The following is a 19,481-nucleotide window of genomic DNA, read 5'->3' on the forward strand; positions in this document are numbered from 1 at the left end:
CCACAGTGTCATGTTTTCAGCAAGGAGGTAATATAATAGTGTAATAAAGAGGACATTTGACTTTGAAGAGGAAATGATAATGGCCAAGAGGCACATGAAGAAGTGCTCAATATCCCTGGCCATAAAAGAAATGCAAATCAAAACAACATTGAGATTCTACCTCATACCAGTTAGAATGGCCATTATCAAGAAAACTAATAACAATAGATGCTGACGGGGTTGTGGTCATAAGGGAATGCTACTATACTGTTGGTGGGAGTGTAAATTTGTTCAACCACTCTGGAAAGCACTATGGAGGTTCCTCAAAAGGCTAAAGATAGAGCTCCCCTATGATCCAGCAACCCCACTTTTGGGTGTTTACCCAAAGTATTACAAACAAGACCACACTAAAGCTATCAGCACAACCATGTTTATTGCAAAACTATTTACCATAGCTAAAATACAGAACCAACACAGATGCCCCTTAGTAGATGAATGGATCAAGAAATTGTCGTATATATACACAATGGAATTCTATGCTTCTATGAGAAAGAATGACATTGCCCCACCAGCAATGGAGAAGGGGTCTTCTTTCTCCGCATCCCCTCCAGCATTTGTTGTTGCCTGAGTTCAGAGTATAGGCCATTCTAACTGGAGTGAGGTGGTATCTCAGGGTTGTTTTTATTTGCATTTCCTTTACTGCCAGGGATGTTGAATATTTCCTCATATATTTCTTTGCCCTTTTTAATCTCTTCTCCTGTGAAGTCTCTCTTTAGCTCCTTTGCCCATTTAATACTTGGTTTACTGGGTTTGGAGGGGGTTAGTTTCTTGAGTTCTCTGTAGATGACAGATATTAGGCCTTTGTTGCTGTGCTGGTGAAGATCCTTTCCCACATGGTTGACTGTCTTTCTAGTGTAGTGGCTATGTCTTTAGCTGTGCAGAAACTTTTTATTTATTTATTTATTTATTATTATTATTTTTCCAGTCCTGGGCCTTGGACTCAGGGCCTGAGCACTGTCCCTGGCTTCTTTTTGCTCAAGGCTAGCACTCTGCCACTTGAGCCACAGCGCCACTTCTGGCCATTTTCTATATATGTGGTGCTGGGGAATCGAACCCAGGGCCTCATGTATATGAGGCAAGCACTCTTGCCACTAGGCCATATTCCCAGCCCAGAAACTTTTTATTTTGTAGTAGTCCCATTTGTCAAGTTTCTCCCCTATCTGTTGTGCCCCTGGGACTATGTCCAAGTAGTTCCTACCTATGCCTATAAGTTCTAGTGTCTCTTCTATTCTGTCCTTCAATAGTTTCAAGGATTCAGGTCTGATGTTGAGGTCCTTAATCCATTTTGAGTTGATCTTGGTGCATGGTGATAGGCTAGGGTCCACTTTGAGTTTTCTACATGTGGCTGCCCAGTTTTCTCAGCACCAGTAGTTGAAGAGCCCATGTTTTTTCCATTGTATGTCTTTAGTTCCTTTGTCAAATATCAGCTGACTGTAAGAATGTGGCTTTATTTCTGGGTCTTCTATTCTATTCCATTGGTCTTCAGGTCTGTTTTTATGACAGTACCAGGCTACTTTTGTTATGATGGCTCTATAATAAAGCTTGAAGTCTGGTATTGTGATTCCTCCTGCGCTGCTTCTTTTGCTTATAATTGCTTTGGCTGTTCTAGGTCTTTTGATGTTCCATATGAATTTATGGGTTGTTTTCTCTACTTCAGTGAAGAATGTAGCTGGGATCTTGATGGGATTGCATTGAATTTGTATAACAATTTGGGCAATATGGCCATTTTCACTATATTGATTCTGCCTACCCATGAGCATGGGAGGTCTTTCCATCTCCTGGTGTCCTCTTTGATTTCCCTTTTTAGATTTTTACAGTTTTCATTAAATAGCTCATTCACGTCTTTAGTTAGGTTAATCCCTAGGTAATTTTTTTAAGCTATTGCAAATGGTATTATTTCCATAATTTCCTTTTCTGCTTGTACATTACTGGTGTACAGAAAAGCTGCTGATTTTTGTGGGTTGATTTTGTATCCTGCTACTTTCCCAAAATGGTTTATTAGTTCTAGGAGCTTGGGGACTGAGTTTTTTGGGTCCTTCAGATATAAGATCATGTCATCTGCAAATAGGGATAGTTTGATTTCTTTACCAATGTGTATCCCTTTGATGCCCTCCTCCTGCCTTATTGCTATGGCTAGGGATTCCAGCACTATGTTGAAAAGAAGCGGGGAGAGTGGGCCTCCTTGTCTTGCTCCTGAGTTTAGGGGAAATGGTTTTAGTTTCTCCCCCATTTAATATGATATTAGCAGTTGGTTTGTTGAATATGGCTTTTATTGTTTTAAAGAATGTTCCCTCTATTCCTGTTCTCTCCAGGGCTTTTAACATGTGTGGGTGTTGGATTTTGTCAAAGGCTTTTTGGGCATCGTAAAGCAAGATTCTTGATGTTTCCCTTGCACTTAGGTAAGTTAACTGGAATTAGAAAAAGTATGGAAAAGAGTCATGACTTTCTGAAAGGGGATGAATCAGACAAACTCTGGGAACGGATCAAGAGACTAAAACTGTGTCCAAAGACCTTGATAATGAAATTGATCACAATCATTGAAAAGAAGGTGTTTTGTGTTCATTTTGTTGGTCAACTTATCTTATTTTCTCAAATATATTTTTCAGAGTTGTTTTTTTTTTTTTTGGTGGTTGTTTGAAACTAAAAAATAAGTGCTCCTCTTCGTGTTGGGACTAAAATTGCTGAAAGTAGAGCTGTGATGCAAGTGGTAGTGTGTTAGCATTAAGTGAGAAAAACTTAGAGACAGTACCTAAGCTCTGAGTTTATGCCCTAGTATAAGCACGCACACATACACACACCCTCACACGAGTGCTTCATTTCCTTAGTTGCTTAAAAACATCACTGCTGGGCTGGGGATATAGCCTAGTGGCAAGAGTGCCTGCCTCGGATACACGAGGCCCTAGGTTCGATTCCCCAGCACCACATATACAGAAAACGGCCAGAAGCGGCGCTGTGGCTCAAGTGGCGGAGTGCTAGCCTTGAGCGGGAAGAAGCCAGGGACAGTGCTCAGGCCCTGGGTCCAAGGCCCAGGACTGGCCAAAAAAAAAAAAAAAAAACATCACTGCTTGTTTTATCAATTCCTTTCTTCCAGAACATGAGAAGAGAGTGACTCGTGGGTCTCCTTTGCTATTAGGACACTAGAGAGGGGATGGTAGGAGTGGGGTGTCATTTTTGGTAATGAACATTGATGTTCATATTTGCATCTACTACACCCTTGGGAAGAGAAATTGTCTTCTTGCTGTCAGAACATTTTTTGATGACCCAAATGGCCTATTTTGCCTTTGGGGCAATTTTTGAGGACTATTCTGTTCAACCTCTTTATTTAAAGAACTGGAAAATTGATGCCTAGAGAGGGAAGTGACTTGTATAAAGGTTTCGCAGAGTGGCAAAGTGACAGAGCTGGCAAAGGAATGACCCTCGTTAAGGACAATCTTCTCAACCTGAGGTAGTAGCTCTATCCAACATGTTGGCTTGTCTCTTACCTAGTGATGGTTATAAAAGGTCACTCCTGCCTTATGACTTGATCAAATCATATACTGGAGTCAGTTCACTAAGAGATGGAAGTCAGAACACACTGCCTGCTACTCACTGACTCCTCACATATTAACTTATAGCTTTGTCAAGGACTTGCCTCTTTTCCTTAAACAAGCCTTCACATCTTTGACCTTAAAGCATGAAGCCTCAACATAATTGATATCTAAATAGCACAGGTGATGTTTCTCGAGAAAGATCCTCAGAAGAAAGCACTTCAGGCACAATGGGGTGACAGACTCAGGAAGACCCAGAATGCTATCTAGCATTAGTACTCTTGATTGTCTTTATTCACCGTGTACACCACAAAATTAAGAAAAGTAAGGGAAAGGGTGAGTTGGGGGGGTGAGAATGAAGAGAGTGACACTGATCAAGATGCGCTGTATTCATTAACTGCAATGTTAAATGGCACCTCCCTTGTATAACTACTTAAAGATAGTAAAAATAAAACAGACATTAAGGTAAAAGAAAAGGAAATGATCTTATATTTCAGCAGAAAGCTTCCTAACCACTGCAATTGGTTCAAAATTTGCTGCCAGATGCTTAGGAAACCTGATACAAAAAATAGAAAGAAAGAAAAGGTCCAAACATTGGAAAGGATGTAGAGTTCCTGCTCAGAGGAAACACAGACCTCACACTTCTGACTGAAAGGAACAGAGGCCTACCAGCAAGCTGCAAATCCTCGCCAAAAGCAGGACTGAAAGATGTTAAACCAGCAGAATGTCTGCCCAAAGGAATTTGAAAATGGCATGGCTGTTGGCCCAAAAGAGATTAAAGTCTCTCTCATAGCATAGCGGAAAAGCCAGCGTTAAGTAGAAGATGAGCACAAAACTGAAAAAAAGAAGTGAAGTGTAGCCAATAGGAAATTAAAAACTGGATTTGGAGATAGTCCAGACAATACAATAGGATATTGTAGAACTTCAAAAAAAAAAAAAAAGGTCCACTGAGGTCTGGCAACATGGACGAGGTTGGAGAACACGGGCCTATGTGTTACAGAGAAGGACTTGGTTCCTTGCTCGTCATTAATACAAACATGATGCCCTTTTATACAATCTGGTTATCATGTTGTTACCTGATACAGACAGGAGACTAAAACCATGTGGGAACCTTGATGGTCACAGGCTATTATGAATGCTAGCAGCCTAAGAGAAGCCATAAGAAAAGACAGAGGCAGGAGTTGTCTGAAACCCATCTTACTCACATGTGTATTCCAGAAAACAAAGATACTTGATGAGAGACACTGTCCCCTCATCTTAAGATGCTCAAAATTTACCGAGATTTACTTATACTAGTTTTCAAAAACTAATGAGACCAGCCTCCCAGTTGATGTCTATAAGCAGCTCTGAGTTCCAGAGAAACTAAAAGAAATCATCACCATGATTTTTTTTTTATCAACCATGAGCTAGACCACACAGTTTCCTTAGTCATAAAGACATTTTACTGGAAACCAAATTAAAAATCATAAGCATCCCTAATTAATGCCTTCAAAAAATGAGAGAGGCCTCTTTGATTACTTCTCTACATCTAATCACTCTACCCTTCTGATTTTCTCTCCTGGCGAGACCAGGCTCTCCCTCAAGACATCAGCCTTACTTGGGGCCTCACCATCTCACAGAGTTCTGCCTTCTAAGTGGGTCTAATGCTTTCAGTCACCCACCTGAACTCCAAATTCATTACCCATAATGACCAAATGATTGACCCATTCAAACATTCCTATCAAGTAACTCTCTACTAACAAGTAACACCTTTTTAGTGTTTCTCCAGTGATAGCAGCAGAAGAACCCTAGCTACATTGCCCCCTGAGCTTTAGCCATGATTGGGTTCTTAAGGCACTTGCTATTCCACCTTGCCCTCTTCCCTTGTGTCTTTCGTTTTCCTCTATCTTTGCCTCTCTACTGGATCATTCCATCAGGACCAAACACTGCCCGCTGTTAGTAATGAAGAGCCTCCTGCACCATAATCTCTTTAGCTATACCCCTTTAAACAGGGTTCTTACACACATCCTGTGTTCCTTCCTCAGTTCTCATTTCCTCTTTCTTTAATTTTTTGTCTTTTCTTTTTTTGGTACTGGGGATCAAACCCAGGACGTTGCATTTGCTAGGCAAGCGCTTTGCCACTGAGCTACATCCCAGGCCTCATTTCCTCTTAATGGTTCCTCTATATAAGACTCTGCAGAACCAGCTCTTGATAGGGCCAATACACCTAAATGATTCTTGGTTGTCATCTTAATAGAACTCATTGTAGTTGGCCATATTGTTTGTGAAGCATTCTCTCAGTTTCTGTGGTCCTCTATCTCATAGGTCTCCTATTTGTATTTGAACCGCTCCTAGACAGACTTAATTATTTCTGTAAGTGTTGAGGTCTTTCAGGGATTAGTCTTGTGATTTCTTTTCTTCTTCTATGATCTCTCCTGGTGCTTTCATCCATTCTCATGGTTTTAGATACCATCTCTATTTGATGGCTCCCAGTTTATCTCTCTAGCCTAGACTTTTCTAAAACGAAACCTACTGTGATCTAATTGTTGCCTGACACACCCACAGTTTAATAAATCAACATCACTCTAGATCTTTTCTTCTGAATGCCAGTATTAGGGTTTAATCTTATAGCCTTGACTTTTCCCTGGACTTTTTCACTCTTGGCTAGTGAGTGAAAAACAACCAAGCTGAGCCAAGATTCTATCTGGCATTTTGATGGAATCTTACTGACTTTTCTGCCTGGGCTGGCTTTGAACTGTGATCCACCAGGTCTCAGCTTCATGAGTATCTAGAATTACAGGCATGAAACACCAACAACAAATGGCTCAAATCATTATTATAAATAAACACGTTGTTTCATTTTTTGGCTGTATTAGCAAATAGTACCAGCAAATACCTGCTTGCTTAAGTCAGAATCTATGATTAGCCCATTCTCCTCCTTCATGCCCTACATTTAGTCCAGCACTACCTTCCCATCTAGTTTATCAGGGTCTGCTTCTTATAATATTTAGTGAGTCATTCATTTCCCATCAGCACACTGTCAGTACTGGAGCATCAGCAACCTACATCTAATCTAAATTAACCATCCTGGCAATATCCTGGGAGATGATCTGTGATTCTCTTGCTCCTCTAGTCCCACTTCCAAACAGCATTTTGCATTAAATAAGCATTAAAATATAAATGCCATGGATGAGCCTAGAAGCTAGTATGTTAAGTGAACTAGTCAGACACAGAAAGCCAAGTGCCACATAATCCCACCTATCTGTGGAATTTAAGAGGTTGATTACATGATGTAAAATTTTACTCTCAAAATAATAAAAACAAAAAGGCATAGGGTAATGGGAGTATGATTCAAGAGGTAGAGCACCTGCTTAGCAAGCTCAAGGCTCTGACTTCAAACTCCAGTGAAAAATAGAACGAAGGATTTCTATACAGCCTCAGAGTCTCTTGCATGCACACTACTCACCCCTGGTGCTACCACTACAAACTTTTCTGAATCATTGGAGACTAATTGTAGACATGATGACTCTTGACCCTAAAAATCACCAGCATGTGTTAGCCCAAAACATGAGCCATTACTGTGTGGCCATGATGCATTAACCACTGTCAGGAACCTTCATGAGCAAGGCACACCTACCAATAAGAAGAACCTATCTTGCATGGCCAGAGGGTATCCGTCAATGCCAGGAAGTCATCATGGCTACCGCACCACCCTCCAATCCACAGACCTCATCCACACATCTCCCACTGCGCCAAGGTAGTTCTTTATGATCATATTGGCAAGATCTATAAAAATTATTAATTACTCGCATATACATATCTAAGGACCCCATAGGAATTCTTAACAAATGCAGTTGCAAACAAACAAAAATTTTAAACGGTAAGCTAAAAAACCCACATAAATTCTCCCAAATGCTTTTTAAACTACCAAGAGTTCTTGCATTGAAAGCTTTAGATATAATTATTCATGAAGCTCTGGGGATTCAGGCTCAAAAGTGAAATTTTCTAAATATCAGTTGTAAGACTGTGTTGAATGAAAACAAAAAGCACTTTGGTCCCCATCCTTTCCTGAAATGGAGAATCACCCTTGGGGAAGTGGGGAGCCTTGCCTGACACAGGACAAACTTCCTCCAGTACACACAGAGAAGCCATCCACAATTATTTTTCACCATGTGAAAGTCACTCCCAAGTAAATGTTTCAGATCCAAAATTGACCTTCTGGTGGGTTTTATTTACTTTCATATATTGTTAAGTTAAGCATTATAGATAAACAATGGGGGATTATAGTTAAAAACACTAAAAAGAAAAAAAAAGACCAAAAAAAAAAAAAAGGAAATAAAGCACAACTGACAGATAAAAACAAAGGGTAAGCTATGGACTTGACCCTCCCCCAAATACTAATAATTACATTGAAGACATAAGATTAAATATCCTAATTAACAAAAGTTGACAGTCTAGATTGGAAAACAAAACTTGAAAACTACTTACAAGAGAAAAAAAAGTCATTTAATATAATAAGAAGGTGGGGTCAAGAGAAAGCAAGCATTGACAGCGACAGTTTGTATCAGAAGGGACAAAAAAGGATATAAAAAGGACTATCCCCTGGTAAAATATGAAAATTCTACATTTACTCCTACTGTCAGAAAGCATTTAAAGCTAGCTAACTGAAATAAGCAACTAATAAATCTCCATAACTAGTTACTTATGTACGAAGTGCACCAAAAAATTCAGCAGGGACACAAACACTTTTAACTGTATAACTTACAAACTGACCCTGGTTGACCTATGCCTAACCACATAACAGATACCATTTTAGGTACACACCAAAAGTTTACTAAAACTATTCTGAGCCCTAGCCAGTTTCATGGACTGAAGTTAGAAGACAAAGATGAAACACAGTGCTATTAAGGCAGAAATAAGGCTCAAAGGAGACTAGAAAGCCCCCAAATATCTGAAAACAAATCAAAATATTCCTAAGTAATTCACTGGTCAAATTAAACAATAGATATGTACCTTTGTGTCCAGCTATGTGTCAAAAATAGTAGAGTGTCAATATAGATAGTGCCTGGGTCCCAGTAACATAGATTTACGCTATCAGCACTACACTACTACACTTCAACTGCTAGAAATCTAGTTGATGTAAGTCATCACATTAGCAGAACAGTGAGACAATATAATTCATTTAACAGATTCAGAAAAGGCATCTATTAAAATTCAAAACTATTCATGATTAATGAAACAGAAATGGAAAGAACATCTTATAAAGCATTTCTATTTTTAAAGAATCTATGGAAAACATCACACACACACACACACACACACACACACACACACACACACAATACTGAGTCCATGGCACAAAGTAAGTGGAAGAGTGGTTTGTCTAGCAAGTACAAGGCCCTGAGTTTAAATCCCAGTGCCATATAAAAGAAGGAAGAAGGTGGGGAGAGGGAAGAGCAAGGGAAGAAAGGGAGGAGAGAAATGGAAGAAAGAGGAGAAGAAAAAGAGGAAGGGAGGCAGGGAGGGAAGGAAGGAGGGAAGGAGATCAGGAATAAGACACTTTGAGTAGGTATTGTAGTAGAGGTCCTAGACAATGTAGTAAGATAAGAAAAGGTAGAAGGTATTATCACTAGAAGAGAAGAAATAAAAATGCTATTACTTGTATAAAATATTATATACATAAATTCTAAAAGAATCTGCAGATAAACAAATATAATTAACAAGTTAATTTAGCAAGGTCATAACTATGAGACCTATGTACAGAAATAACATTTATCCCCATATGCTACTAATAAACAGAAGTCTGAGACGTTTCCAATGTCATTCATGGCCACATAAAATTACAGAATATCCAGGAATTAAGTCTCCAAAACATTTTATACAAACAGTATACTAAATGTCAAATGAAAAAAAAATCCTAAGGACATAGAGAATATGTCATATATGTACATTAGAAAACTTGATACTGTAAGATGTCAAATTATGCCATTAGTCTACTGGAATAGAATGAATAATGCAGAAAGAGACCATACATATATAACCACATAGTCAATCACCAAGTTGTAGATCAATGAGAAAGACACTTGTCAACAAATAATGATGACTTCCTATGACATCTATTGGGGGAAAAAAAGGAAAGAAGAGCCTCTCTTTTATATCAAAAACAAAAATTAATCAGGTGGATAATAGATACAAATGTAAAATATCAAGTAGTAAAGCTTTTAGAATACAACATAAAGTAGCATCTTAAGGACTATGGTTACAAAAGTTTGGGATACACTAAGTACTGATCTCAAATGAAATAAAGTATTGAACTCCATTAAAATAGTAAGTTATATTGTTGACATTGTTTATGTCCCTATTAACGTTTTGGTCTGCTTATTACACAAGTAACTAGTTATTTTGGAGATTCATCTGTTGCTTGTTTTAATTGGCTGACTTAAATTTTAAATGTTTTCTGACAGTAGAATATAGAATTTTCCTATCTCCCTACTAGATTTTTTTTTTTTTTTTGCCAGTCCTGGGGCTTGGACTCAGGGCCTGAGCACTGTCCCTGAGGTTCGTTTTGCTCAGCCTTTGCTGTTTATGTGGTGCTGAGGAATTGAGCCCAGGGCTTCCTACATGCTAGGCAAGCACTCTACTGCTAAGCCACATTCCCAGCCCCCGTTTTATATTCTTAATTTTGTCCTTACCAACACATTTTTCTGTCTCTTCTTATTGCAGCTGTCAATGCTTGCTTTCTCTTGATCCATCTTCTTATTCTATTAAACCATTTTTTTATCTTGCAAGTAGCTGGCGAGTTTTATTTGCTCTCTTTCTTTTATTTGTTCTTTCTGTTTCTTTCTCTTTTGTCATCGGTTATGAGGCTTGAACTCAGGGCCTAGGCACTGTCCCTGGGTTCATTTGTTCAAGGCTAGTGCTCTACCACTTTGAGCCACAGGGCCACTTCTGGCTTTCTGGTGGTTCACTGGAGAAAAGAGTCTCACAGGACTTTTCAGCCCCGCTGGCTTTGAACCATGATCCTCAGATCTCAGCCTCCTAAGTAGCTAGGATGGCAGGCATGAGCCACTGGCATCTGGCTACAAGTTTTGTTTTCTATTCCAGACTGTCCAACTTTTTAAAAATTAGCTTTGTGATTGCCTTAAATACTTCAAAGAGTCCTACATTTTGTTTAGGTATTTCACTTCTTTCTAGTTCTCATTTTCGACACGCTTTTAAAGACAAGCAGGATAAATGGACAGAAGATCCTCTCTGTATTCCTCAAATGAAGGCCAGGATGAAAGTTCTCATGAATGAGATCACATTCCATTTACCACTTGTAATAAAGGGGAAAAAAAATACCAAACAGTACATCAGGTTTCACATTTCAAACTAAACTGACAAGCTCATTCTGTGAATGACCAAGAAACTAGGGAAGTAGTCTTTTCCTTAGTGAGGGAGTTCTAGAGGCTGAGGGTTTGTATCTGGAAAGATCTTTGTGGCATGACACAGCTTGGAAAGCATGGACTTAGTGGTGGGCAAATATCTTCTTACCCTAAAAACAGAGATTTGGGGTGGACCTGAGGGATACTCTTTGCCCAGAGAATCACTGCACATGCCAGGTGTTAATTCAGTTGCAACAAAACCTTAATCTTACATATTAATATTCAAACTGAACATGTGTAACCCTCAAGGAAAAAAATTCAGAATAAGCTGAGGAGGATATGCTGTCTGAAATATAAAACACTTTGCTTTGCTTTTTAGAAAAGCAAAACCTTTTTTATTTTATCAGAGCTCCTGTAGAGAAACAAACAAAAAAAGAATCCAAAGTGTATTTCTGAGTTTATAAAGACATGTTCTACCTGTCTCTTCCCTCCAAAGGTGACATAATGCTATGTAAAACTTTAGAAAAAACATGCCAGGTGGGTATCACTGGCTCCTACCTATAATCCTAACTACTCAAGAGGCTGAGATCTGAACATCAATCACAGTTTGAAGCCAATATCAGCAGGAAATTCTTTGAGACTCTTATTTCCAATTTACTGCTAAAAAGCCAGAAATGAATGAAGCTGAGGCTCAAGTGGTAGAGCAGTAGCCTTCAGCCAAAAATCTCACGGACAGCACCCATATTCTGAGTTCAAGTCCCAGGAATGGTGCACATGCACGCACGCACACACACACACACACACACACACACACACACACACACACACACGAAAATGCATGTGAAGGAAAAAAAAGGACATAAGAGGATTTGAATTTGCTGTAGGAAAGAAATATTTTTTTTAATTTAAAAGAAAAAAGCAAGAAGCCTTTAAAAATGAAAAAGCACTTTCCTGAGCCCCAACTGCAAACTTCTATCAAAATTGCTCACAAAACATAATATATATGAAATATACATTATTTTTATTCTATTACCAATTTTTAATGATAATCACTTTGACTTATTTATTTAGAAGCATTTAGATCACTTTTATAGCTTTACATTTCTATATGGGGAGACAAGAAAATAAACATCTTATGATAGATTCAGAGCTTGTTGTCCATTTTCTCTTTTACCATCATCTTTCATATGCTAAGAGGTATAGCCAGTAACATGGAAGAAAGCCCCAAGCATAGGCCAAGTGTATCCAACCCTCGATTCATCTTTTTGACACACAGGTCCCGGAGGCAACATAAAATCAGCCAAAAAAATTCTCATTACTTTTTCACTATTCTAATTTTTCTCTTTCTATATTCAAATAGAAAGCCAAGAAAGATCAATTATGAAACCACAGAAAATACACAGTATAACTCTAGAAATAACACCTCCAATGTCCAAGTGCAAATAAGCATCGGTGCTGGCTAGCATCTTACTAGCAGGGCACACACACATAAGATGATTTCAAACTTTAGGTATTTCATTTGTGAATGGAGAGTCAGGCATATGAAGCACTTACAGAAATATCTAGGGTGAAGAATGACAATCAAACTACATATAAACGAATTGTCACATTCCATGTGATATGACTTTAAGTTTGGGGTTCAAAAAAAATACTCACTGATAACCAGACCTGGAAGAACTAGAGAATTGCATTTACAAATGCTTGCTTATTCTCTGTGCTGCATACCTTGTAAGCCTTGCTACTGCAAAGATAAACAGGTGACAAATGCTCTCTCCTTTTAAGTGCACACATACTAAGGAATGACATTCCAGTAAGGAAGGCACCAATGCAAGAACTGCTAAAACAGTGACAAGCACAGATTCATAGCACGTCCTGTGGGACAGGCTGCATGGCAGCGCCCTTCAGCCTGAGATAGGCACTGTTGTCTTCATGCAGACATGGGGAGGGTTAGGCACTCATGCCTTTGTAATTTAGCAACCTCACAGGGCCTTGACATGCTGGAGCAAGAGTTCAGATTAGTGCTCTCAAACTTCCTAACTGCTGCTGTGCAGTTAAAAAAGGATTTCCTTTAAATAACCATGTCTTCAAAGATAGGGAGGCCTGTGCAAAAGTGAATTGATACTCATTGCTTGCTCTGTCTGTCTATCTATCTATCTATCTATCTATCTATCTATCTATCTATCTATCTATCTGTTTGTCTACGTTTCTTTCTATCTATCTAGTATCTAGTGCCAATATTGAGGCTTGAACTCATGACCTGGACACTGTCCCTTAGCTTTTTCAATCAAGGCATCTTCATTTACAGGCTTTTGGTAGTTAGCGGAAGATAAAGAGTCACACTATCCTGCCCAGCTGGCTTCAAACTATGATCATCAGATCTCAGCCTCCTGTGTAGTAGTGAGCTACTGACACCTGGTAATCCTATTACAAGTATTTCTTAATAGGGAAGTGTTTGTCGTCCTTCATATATCCACCTAGTCACTGTGGCCTAATGTACAGCACTTGGAATGACAGAAAATGACTTAGAGGTCTTCAGTGGAAGTGACATGAATGACTGACACCAAAAGGTGGTAATGAAGAAAATTGCAAAAAGCAGGAAGAGAAAGTGAACAAATTCATTCACTAAGTGGGGAATCTGAGGAATGGAGGTTGAGAAAGGGCTCGCACAGAAGTAGTATTTGAACAAAGATCTGTAGGATGTGAGAGTGATCACCTCTATGCTTCTTGTCAGCATAATAATTTCCTACTTTTACTGCAGCCCAAAGCATTACAATTGATACTTCACATACTTACAGGTTGGCTATGAAGATTATATACAAAGCAGGTACCAGGCACTTAGCATAGGGGCTGGATCAAAGCCAGAACTCTATGAATAGTAACTACTATGATAACAGCCATTGTTTTAATAATGTCATGGAATCAGAGATATGACTATCTAACCCTAATCCACTTATGCCAGGAATTCAAATTTCCTAATAGTTCACCAGCTAGTGCTTATTAAGCAACTTTCTGGAACTGACATATGAAGCATTATAATTACGGTCAAAAACATTAAAATACACACTCCCCAAAGAGCCTTCCACGACTTAACAAGAACTCTGGTTGTTGATGATATGAAATAATTCACCCAAACAGATGCAGGAAAGCCAGTGCCCAGGACACGAGTAGCAATCAGTATAAGGAATGTAGGTCAGCTGACCCATTCATGGGCTTTGCTTTTGGGCACTTATGCCTATTTTTTTTTTTTTGGCTGTTAGGAAATAGATGATTTTCTATAGCTTTTCAGTTGTCAGAGGTCAGTAGTGACCAAAGGAGTTTAAAAAGGCTTAGAAAGAGCTCTTGAAGCTTTTTTTTGTTTCTCTTAGAGATTCCTTTATACACATGTTGATATATAGAAGATCATCAAGCAATGCATTGAAAATCTGGATGACAGGTCCCAATTTCAGCCAGATTTTCTCAGCTCTCTCTTTCTCTAATGACTTCACCATCTTGCCATCTATTGCCATTACTTTGTAGAAGTATACTAAAAGGAAAAGGTAGGATGAACAAGTAACCCTGAGAGGGATATGCACTTCCTTTACCTCATCCTTTTTTCCTTCTTAAAAAACAACACGTGGAAGACAGTGGATGCAGTCATTAAAATCAATCTCCTTCCATTAGAGAGGCAAAAAACCCCCGAAACAACAACCAACCCACTCAAGTTTGTTTGTCTTCTTTCAGTAGATTTTTCAGCTTCAGCTTTTCAAATGACTAACAGCCTACAAAATATTTGGGCCGTGCCGGCAGATGTAATATATTATTGTGTCAAGGGGCCCTCAGCATCCTACTTGGTTAAGTCATTTCCCTCTTGGATGATGGATAGAAAAAGTTCCATCTTTATGCCACAAAACCTCCAGTTTCCTTGGGACACTGTCACCCATGGTCTATGCTTTTGTTCTATACCATTTATAGAGAGGTCTCACCAACAACCACACTTGCTCCTGAGTCATTATTCTTGGAATTGGTGAAGTTGCTTTTCCTGTGTTTTGAGGGCTCCTAATGAACAGATGAACAGCTGAGTCTAAAGCTGCATTCTGGTAACACTGATCTCTGGAGGCTTCAAGAAACTGGCCCTCCTCACTAGATGCAGTTGTTACATTTTCCCTTTGGAAACCAGGAGTGGTTTACAGTAAATACCTAAAAAGGTTATGGAATTAACAATAGATTTTCAAAGAGCTTTGGGTAAAGTGCTTGCAGGAGTCAGTGTTCTGGCTAGATATTACAAGCCGTTCCCTCTCAACCTTGTAGCTCTAAAATTCTCAACTGATACTAGAATTGTTTTGAAAACTAGGAGCAAAAACTCTTCATCACATACTCCCATCCTGAAGATTATTTTGAAAAGTGAGAAATAACATCATCACTCAAGGGGAGGAAAAATGCAGGAGAGGAATATAGAATTTAAAATGAAAGGTTTTGATTTTTTTCTTGTCCAGTGAAAAATAAGTAATTCCAAAAACATGTCTGAGTATTAAAAATAGACCTTTTTTAAAAAAAAAGATCAGCTTCAGATTCCCAGCAAAATTATACAGAGTTTCCATATGCCCCCGGCCTCCCCACCCTCGATTCCTCAGCTTTTCCCTTTCTAATTCCGAATTCCCAATTCTAATCATGACACTGAGGAACCTGCACCGACCCACTGCTATCAACCCAAATCTATGGTCTGCATTGGGCCTCACCTTTTGTTTTGTACTCACTCATTTTTTACTCCTGTATCTGGATAAAAGGATTTATGCTGGCCATGGGGAGGCAGATTTCTGCAGACCATTTCATGCCTTTGTTTAGGTACTGATGGATTTACCACTTGGCCAGCAGAAGACCATTTTGCAAATGACAGGTACTTCATATAGCATACTGACGTGTGTGTGTGTGTGTGTGTGTGTGTGTGTGTGTGTGTGTGTATGTGTGTGTGTGTTCTGATACTGGAGCTTAAACTCGGGGCCTTATATTCTTGCTTTGCTCACAACTGGTGCCGTACTATTTGCACCATGCCTCTACTTCTGACTTTTTTGGGGGGATACTTTTTCTTGGATTTGACTGTCCTGGTTGGCTTCAATCCACTATCATCAGATCTCAGCCTGCTGAAAGCTAGGATATAGGCATGAGCCACTGGCACCTGGCTAACAACTGCGTGTGTGGTAAGTGTGTTGCTGCAAGGAACAAGGTAGGCATGCAGTAAATACTTCAGGGAATGAATGACAAGTTGCTCACTCCCTTCTATTTCCCACTCCACCACAACTTCAAATGACACTGTTCTTCTTAGGTGCTTGCCCTTTCAGACGCCACAAGAAATTAGGGGCAAGGCAGGACGCAGAGGGACTCTTCTTACTTCATAGAAACAATGATGCTGTGTCAGATTATACAGAGTCTACCTCTTCATCATGGTTCAGTAACTATGACCAGATGTGGAGAACTTCAAGCCCTAGGAAATCAGGAACGCCCTCTTCTTTCTTCTGCTGTCTTGGAGGTTCATATACCCTGGTCAGCATGTGCACGTTGGCCCCAGCATCAACATAGCTGGTTGAACTTGTGGTTCAGTAGGAAGTTGGTGAATAGGAAATGTGATCAGGGTACCAGCCTCTTCTCAATATGAATTCAAGTACTATGTACACCAGATTCATTGCTAAATCCAGATCACATGATCTGGCTCTGTGCTACACCACAGCCAGGGGTAGAATCAGGACAGAGCACCAGAACCCTAAAGTTGCAGAATAAGCCCAACAAAAGAAAATTTAGACCAATTTGATATACTGAATTAAGCTCTTCTGAGAGAGAGAGAGAGTGAGAGAGAGAGAGTGAGAGAGAGACAGAATTCACTGTAGAACTTATTCAAGAAACAGAATAACATCCCTAACAATTAGGGAGATTTCTTATTATATTACCATAGATCCGCATAACATTCTAAATTACCTATTTTATTACTTGTAAAATTGACCAATTTTTGGATAAGATTGAATTAGCCCCATATCAAAGACAGCAAACTCAATGAGCCCAGCAATTTACAAAGCATTAGCAGTTTTCTAAAAGCACATTTTTTTTAAACGTGAGTCTCTGCCAAGTCAATGACCAGCAAAATTAGAGCTCTAACTAAATTAGAGCAATTTTCTAACTCTCCAGCAATAGGCCCTAGTCTTTTAAGAAGTTACAATATTAAAGAAAAATGCATAAGTACAAAAGACAAAATAAATGTGAATGTATTGTGTGTGGTATATTTGTTTGGAACAACAGCTTTGATGAGTGAGCATTTGGGAGCACCAGCCATTGTCATTGGAACTTTCCCAGTGGAGGACTTTCCTACCCATGACTTAAGGCAAGTCTATGTCTGTGTGAAATGTGGGGATTCTGCAAATCTGCTCCATTGGCAACTTAGGTTAGCACCCTCCATTACCAGGACACAGCGAGCGCTCTGGAAGAATGTATGCCTTCATGCAGTGTCTTTTCTCAAAGCTCTCATCTTGGAGCTCTAAATATAAACTTTGCATAAAATGTGAACCACTAGAGCATGGATCCCTTGTAAATCTCTCATCGCCCACATTATTATGCTGCCTTCCTCCATTTCCCAACTTCTGACTCCTTCCAATCCCCCTTATTCTGTGTGCTCGGACCCCACCCTCTTCTATCTCTCTTCCATTCTCAGCCAAATCTGGCTTCCATGTTTTGTCTGCTCAGCAGGAGAGTAATTTCAACAATCTCCTGCTTTTTATAAGATCAGTTTATTCCTCCCAACAGAATAATTGGTTTCAGCTGAACCTGGTTGCTGGTCCTTGGCGTGACTCCACTGGGGTGCTAGCAAGGACAGCAGACACTTCCTGTGGCAGTATTTTTTTTAGAGCAATGAAACTTAGGCCTAGAATAGGACTTTCACCATAAGACTTCTTAAAACATGGTTGGGTTCTAATAACTTACATTCTGAAATTGTGATTATAGGGGCCTTCTTGGTTTACTTTAAAAATGGTTGGAATAAGATATTCCTTCCTTTATTAAACCTTGCTAAATCACCAAGAATGTGAAGCTTATGAGAAGATCAGCTCTGTAGTCCTGCACACATACAAGGATTGCATTGCAAATGAGAAGCAAAGAGTTTCATCATGCGTTGGATTTGATGACCTTTTAGGGTATCATAAATACTGATAGGAAAGAAAATATATTAGCTTAAAGCTAAGGAGATTAGAGAAACAATTCTAGAAAAATCTCCTTCAATATAGGTGCCTTTGGCTCACACCTATAAATCTAGCTACTGGAAGATCCGAGGAAAGAAAATATACTTAGCTTAAGGAGATTAGAGAAACAATTCTAGAAAAATCCTTCAATATAGGTGCCTGTGGCTCACACCTATAAATCTAGCTACTGCTCATGAGACTGAGATCTGAGGATCTTTGTTCAAAGCCATCTAGGATAAGAAAGTCCATGAGAATTAGCTTCACTTAGTAACAAAAAGCCAAAAGTTACTCTAAGTGGTGACTAAAGTGGGAAAGTCCCTGCCTTGACCTAAAAAAGCTAAGGGATAGTGCTTAGGCCCTAAGTTGAAGCCCAAGTACTGGCACCAGAAGGAAAAACAAATCTCTGTTCACAATGGTATGGAGAAATGAAGCAAGGCATTAAAAAAAAAATAAGCAGAACAATCAAGATGCTGTTCACAAAGCACAGTCAAAAGAGGCAAGGCGTCAGTTACGGCAGGGAAGGTACCATGATGGAACTTTAACGTGTACCTGAAATCCTCAACTCCCAATACATTTTCCCATGTTAATTCAGTATCAATATTGGAGCCATCTGTGAGTGTTTTCACCAACATAACCTTGGGTTATCCGATGTGTAAATCCCAGCATCCCCTGAGCTCGGCTTTCTGGCATGAGTCTTCTTGATAGACAAAAGTTTGAGGCCTTGAATTATGAATTTCCTCTGAGTATCTTAGAGCCTCGGCCGGTTTAAACAGAAAAGCAATCTCCTCACTGCTCAATCACACCCTAATGATAGATTTCTGATGGTTTATCTTACCTTCACATGCGCGGCCATCTGCAGAGATGGAAAAGCCCTGCTCGCAGACACAGTGGAAAGAACCTTCTGTGTTTAGACACTCCCCCTGAGGACCACAGAGCCCTGGCTGTTCACATTCATTAACATCTGGAATTTAAAAGAGAGTTGCGGATGCTTAAGAAAGGCTCTTCTGTTTTTCATATAGATCATATACTGTGAGGAAAATCTACTCTGACACGACTGGACATTATGTATTCTGTGGCCCACCTATATGGCCTTTCTTCAAAGAAGTGACCCTAGTTCAATTGTCATGAGAGAGAAAACCTACTTAAGGTGACTTCTATAAAGCAGTCAATGTTCAACCATTTCTACTGACAAAGGCTCAATCCAAAACTATCCTTGTTTTAGGTGTATTGGAGGTTTAAGGACAGTAGATTAAACTGGGAAGAATTCTCATCCAGGAGAATACTGTTCTCTGTCCTCTCCCAAGGTTCTTGCATAGCTCAGTCACAGCATTGTAACATCCCACCTTTCCACTGGACATAGACTTCCTAGGGATAAC

At 39.4% G+C, this 19,481-nt stretch overlaps 1 protein-coding gene across 17 annotated transcripts in view; it reads right to left on the minus strand.

Annotated features, from left to right (window-relative positions):
• The window catches only part of Ltbp1 (latent transforming growth factor beta binding protein 1), a 376,707-nt gene that overhangs the window by 50,612 nt on the left and 306,614 nt on the right, over positions 1-19,481 (minus strand). For all 17 annotated transcript variants that reach the window (XM_048353153.1, XM_048353151.1, XM_048353150.1 and 14 more), the window contains one exon: positions 18,941-19,066. In XM_048353153.1, coding sequence (XP_048209110.1) covers positions 18,941-19,066 — 126 coding nt within the window. The remainder of the gene's footprint in view (positions 1-18,940; positions 19,067-19,481) is intronic.

This window comes from Perognathus longimembris, chromosome 8, assembly GCF_023159225.1.
Source record: "Perognathus longimembris pacificus isolate PPM17 chromosome 8, ASM2315922v1, whole genome shotgun sequence".
Classification (NCBI taxonomy): domain Eukaryota; kingdom Metazoa; phylum Chordata; class Mammalia; order Rodentia; family Heteromyidae; genus Perognathus; species Perognathus longimembris.